Raw genomic sequence first — 5,677 nt, forward strand, 5'->3', positions numbered from 1 at the left:
GATTCGTCCAAATTCAAAATTCTGCTTTTCCATTGGCTATTACACTAACTTGTAAGATACTTTTCCATACTTTGGTGATTTAGGGCACTGAGCAGTAACAGTTCCTTTTATCAAACATCAAAAAAAAAAAAAACTTACTCAGCTTTATCCAATTTGGCATCCTTCAGCCCAGTGATGGTTATGTCAGTGAGGACCTTCTTCATCTTCATACCCTCGTGTTGCTCCACTTCCATCCGTGGTATGTACATTGGGTCGAATGGTTCGAGACCCAGCTCAGGAGCACCTTTTGGAAACGGGATTGGATGTTAAAAACGAAGAAGAAAAAGAAGAAGAAGAAGAAGAAGAAGAAGAAGAAGCTGGCTTTTTCCTATCCTGTCTTCCTTCTCTCTTCGATTTCGGGACGATAAGACCATAGCAGTTACAGTTCCCTCTGTCAAACCTCCTAAAAAAAGGAAAAAAAAAAAAATAAAATTGTGAGAGAAAATCTAACTTTATTAGAAAATTCGGAGAAAAACGTCTAAAGAAATCCAGACCTTACTCAGAAGAAGGGTTCAAAAAGATTCAAATACATAATATAAAAGCCCCAAAAAAGACCCCAAATTGGAAGAATATTATTTAAGTAGGTAGTAGGTACCTACATAAATCTACCCATCGAACATTTTCGTAATGCTTGTACTCAGTACAATGAAAGAGGGTAGGTATAGTCAAAAGCGACGTGGCTCCCTACATAATCTATAGGTATTACATATCTCAGTAGGTACCTACATAACACATAGGTAATACCTATCTTCTGCTAATCTAAAGTCTAAACCCCATTTCTGTGACCCGTCCCTGACGTAAATTTACAAAACTTTGTACTTCGCAATAATTTGACGTCACGACAACTATTCTAATGCAAATGCAATGCTTTTCAAAGGTTTCTCTTCTGTAAAATTACGTCATAATGTGCGAAAGTTCTTTCTGGAACGTGCGCCTGTTTACATGCCTGTCTCTAAAGTAGGATAGATAGGGGAACAAGAGGCAAACCGTCATCTCGCTTTTCCTATGGTTTGGTATCTACAAACGCCATTTTAGTTTCCAAAAGGAGCGGGTTCCCCGAAAGTTTCCCGAAAGGAAAATAAACAGGTTCATCTTTTCTAAACAAAGAATGATTATTGAGTAATCATTTTCAAGAAATTAAATTTCCTTTTTAATCTCACTAGGTTGCAGCCCTTTCAAAGGTTTTGTCCCATGGTTCCGTTTTGCCCCGCCTCCCCCTATCAATCTATCAAGGCCATAATTTAATCTGGACAAGTAACACGTCATGTGAGAGAATAAAATTTGATGAGTTGCTTATTTAATTATAAAAACCCGCTTAATATTATACTTATATTAGGTACACGCATTATATGGGAGCTTGGTAAAACTGTCGATTGAATTTTACACAAAATAGATTTATTGAATTATTGATTAAGGATATAGGTAATTCAATGGAGGAAATGAGGAATGAAGAACAGACCTTTGTCCAACAGTGGAAAGATAACGGTAGCCAATGATGATAATGATGGTGAATTTATAAGGGCAGGTAACTAGCCTCGCAAGGTTTCGTTAGAGGGCCCCTGTATCAATAGATTGGGGAGGGGGTGATTTGGCACTCCTGAATGTGTCTCTGAGGGACACCTAAATACCCAGGGCCCCCCGCGCCAGTAGTACCTAAACAGGAACTCCAAAATATCCAAGAGTCTACTTACTCGGCGCCAATCTAGTTAGGTTAGTATGCCTGCTTTCTGCCTTGTAAGCGCTAAGTCGCGGGTTCGATTCCCGCCCAGGGCGAACTTTATCCTAAACATTCGCGACGATAAGACCTCAGCAGTTATAGATACGCGTCACCTATGTTAAGCTACGCCGAGCAAGGCTAATAAATGGATGGGTGACTTAAACATTATATTGGAAATAAAGGGAGAACGGGCTCTAGTCTTGATTTTAAATCACTTAAGGGGGTTTACCCTCCATTCAATATAAGTTACCCGTCTCCTTACATTAAACTCACCCAGTCTAAGTTTGGCCGGGAAAAGCAGCAACACGTGATTCTATAGATGGCTACTCATCCAGATACCAACCATGTTCAACTTTGCTTAACTTCTTCCAATGGTTCATAGCTTAATATGTTTATAAGAAATTTCTCAAAAATTAGGACAAAAGTATCAATGTAGGTAAAAGATTCGTAGGTTTACACTTACTCAGCTTTGGTCAATTTGGCATCCTTTAGCCCAGTGATGTTGACATTAGTGAGGACCTCCTTGAGCGTCATTCCGGCAAAACTGTCCACCTCGATCCGCGGTATGAACATGGGGTCAAATGGTTCGAATCCCAACTCCGGAATACCTTTGGAAATCGGATTGGAAGTAAAGAAGGTAGGTATTTTTGCATACTAAAAATGGAAAAAGATAGGTAGGTCGTTTGGTACGTATGTGTCCGAAATAATACCACCACCAACAACAAAAATATGGGGCTCAAATCTCAGTCTCAAATTAAACACTTACTTTTATTTGTGCTGCGCACATTGCATAACTCCAATAGATACCAGGCGTTCATACAAAATTTTGCTTCTCAGACTGATGCTCAAAAGGAAAACCAAAACGTGTTTTGGCACTAAAAACTGACCATCGAAAATTTGACCCGATTACATTACTCTCCTTCCTATAGGATAAGGAAAGTAAAAAATAAAATAAGAATATAATACCTAGGTTTGTTTCTACCTACATACATACATAATACCTATATAAAAGACTTACCTATGTAGATGGATTGGATTACAGAGAAGAGATTACAAACGCACCTCTACCTATTTTTACAAGTAGGTAACGTAGGTAAAAACCAAGATTTTCATTTCCCGTTGACAGGAAACATAGTGCCTATCCTAGGTAATTAATTGTTGAAAATTTTAATCTAATTATTCCAAAGAAAACACTCATAACAGTAAAACTATTTATGAAAGACATATCCAAAGTTTCAGCCATTGGTCCGTGTGTGTGTGTGTCTGTCTGTCTGTAAACAAAATATCTCGAGAACGGTAAGAGCTAGAGACTTGGAATTTGGCATGCAGATGACAAATGTGACAAGGATGCGACACGAACCCACTTTTTGGCGGTATTTCGACTGCTTTTGGACAGATTTCGACCGCAACACAAAACGTTTGTTTGAGATGGTTGCTGCGCTTGGCGGTATTTTTACCGCTTTTGGACAGATTTCGACCGTTTTTTGGCGGTTTTCAGCTATAGCGACAAAACGGTTAGAGATATTGTAAAAGTTAGGGTAAAAGAACACTCAAATAAGCATCATTCAATAGGATAAGGAAAGTCGTGTGATGTTCACACCAGATTTTTTGTTTGATAATGACAGTCATTTCTGCTTCCTCGCCTTTTCCCGTGTTCAGACGGGGTCGGAGTTTTTAGTCAGCCACTCAATCAACCCTAACTAGGGTGATTGCTTTAGGCTAGCATTTGGATTTGGTTACAAAAATTTTACGAGTGGTTGCCCTTCGCACTCAGCTATTTCTTTAACAAGGGGAATTCCAGGCTGCTATCCTCCCTCTTTAAAGTCGTCCAGCCATAACGACGGTCACTTCCTAGATAAGGTAATTTGTCATTTTCTGGGATTCGAACCTCAGTATTCTTGGTTAAGGACTTAGTTCCTTGGCTGTGAACTAATGGGGCTATTCTTGTATAAAATAAATACACTCCAAGGTATAATAGTAACTATTTATAACACGAATTCATATTATTTTTTATTCAATCTTGCACCTAGAAAGGTAGACAGCTAAATGTAAGATCGACAGGTACACAGAATATGAAATAGAATTTGCTTAAAGTTGAAGGGAAGTGGGAGAAAAGTTGAATTGAAAACGCCGAAAAACCTTGATAGTCTATTATAGGCCAGGCGCTTCGAACTCTTGATGTTGGTGCGTCGTGCGCCTCCCCTATAATAGCACCTAAAGAAGAACCCCAAATACCCCTGAAGCAAAACCTATAGAAGAACCTGAAACAAAACCTAAAGAAAAACCAGACTTCGAGAACCGAAACTTAAAGAAGAACCTGAAACGAAACTTAAAGAACCTGAAACAAACCCTAAAGATGAACCTGAAACGAAACCAGAAAGACGAACCCATTCCCAACAGAAAGTAAAAACCGATTCCCGATGTAATAACAAAAAAGTTCCGGGAACAAGAAAGAAGAGCGGGGAGGTTTTTTAGCGGGTTGAGCGGCCAGGAATGGTGCCACAGAATGGGCGAAACACCATACCCTGAGCCGTGACTCCAGCATACCCTCCACACCATGCTGGAGAAGTCATTAAGATTTTTCCTCCTCATAAAAAAAAAAAAAAAAAAAAGAAGTTATAATAGTAAACTATTTATAACACGAATTCATATTATTTTATTATTCAATCTTGCCACCTAGAAAGCGTAGACAGCTAATGTAAGATCGACAGGTACACAGAATATGAAATAGAATTGCTTAAAGTTGAAGGAAGTGGGAGAAAAGTTTGAATGAAAACGCGAAAAACCTTGATAGATAGTCTATTCATAGGCAGGCGCCTTCGAATTCTTGATGTTGGTGCGTCGTGCGCCTCCAAGGGCCACGCTTGGGTGGGAGTCCTGGAATTTTGGATATTTACTGCGGGATTCAGCGGGAATTTGCGGGATACTGGAGTATTTACGCTTGCGGGATTCAGCGGGAATGGGGAATATTTACCCACATGGGGAACATTTCTTATAAGGGCAACTTGGAGGGCTTTGTTCATGGTGTCCTTCATAAACTTCTCACATTTCCATTGCGAACTTCTTGCATTTCGAACAGAGGAGCCGCAGTATTTCATGAAGATTTCACCGTGGCCTCAGCTGCAACAGAACAAGAATGGTCATAAGGTTCGCTTACTTAGTTCTCGGACGGTTGCTTTCTCCTATTGTTTTTTCTCATTATTACCTATGTAGTTATAATAGCTTTAGTGAAGTATAAAGCTCACTGGAAATGGTGATTTTCTACAGAAGTATTTAGGAAATAAATATTTTTGGCATCCCCCCCCCCCCCCCCAATAAAGCTGAAGGTAAGATTCAGCAAAAAAGCTGAAGGTAAAATTGATCCTAAGGGCAAGGTAACCTTTGAAAACGGAATGTTCTGGTTAAAAAAACAGAGGCATATTAAACTGTTGAGATAAAGGGACTACATGTCCTTCATTCGACAGTCTAAATAAAGCACTAATATCAATGTGCCTGAAGTCCTTCGATCCCATTTGGTACTCCAAAGCTGTTCGGATCCAGATTTGTAGATCCAGATTTTCGTACTTGTGTCGCAAATTCGGATCTTTGCCCTCAGAGTGTTGGTGAACAGCATAGCAGCATGGGCGATTGTTGGGGGCATTCTGTGTATATTTATTTCCTTGACCTCGGCAGATAATTTGGCCATCCATCTTCACCAATTCAGTCTCAGTTTCACCATATTCCTGACTCGCAGCTGAAGTTGAAGGTTTTAGAAAAATGCTTTACTTAGATGTATTAGAAATCCCATTTCGGTGCTTGGTTAACACGAAACCCAGAAAGTAACCCGATGGCTCAAGTATCGAGGATGTTTCAGCAGGAAAAATACTCCTTTCCATTTTTCGTGACCTGGTTTCTTAAAGAAAATATTTTCGTTTCCTACAT

General features: G+C 39.5%; 1 protein-coding gene across 1 annotated transcript in view; it reads right to left on the reverse strand.

Moving 5' to 3' along the window:
• Window positions 1-138: 138 nt before the first annotated feature.
• LOC103520032 overlaps window positions 139-5,677 on the reverse strand; it is a gene marked incomplete at its 3' end in the record, with an annotated part of 11,328 nt that continues 5,789 nt past the window's right edge. Inside the window, exon 3 of the mRNA XM_008485126.3 lies at window positions 139-283. Coding sequence (XP_008483348.1) covers window positions 139-283 — 145 coding nt within the window. The remainder of the gene's footprint in view (window positions 284-5,677) is intronic.

Source organism: Diaphorina citri, unplaced genomic scaffold (genome assembly GCF_000475195.1).
Source record: "Diaphorina citri unplaced genomic scaffold, Diaci psyllid genome assembly version 1.1 scaffold3139, whole genome shotgun sequence".
NCBI classification, from domain to species: Eukaryota; Metazoa; Arthropoda; class Insecta; order Hemiptera; family Psyllidae; genus Diaphorina; species Diaphorina citri.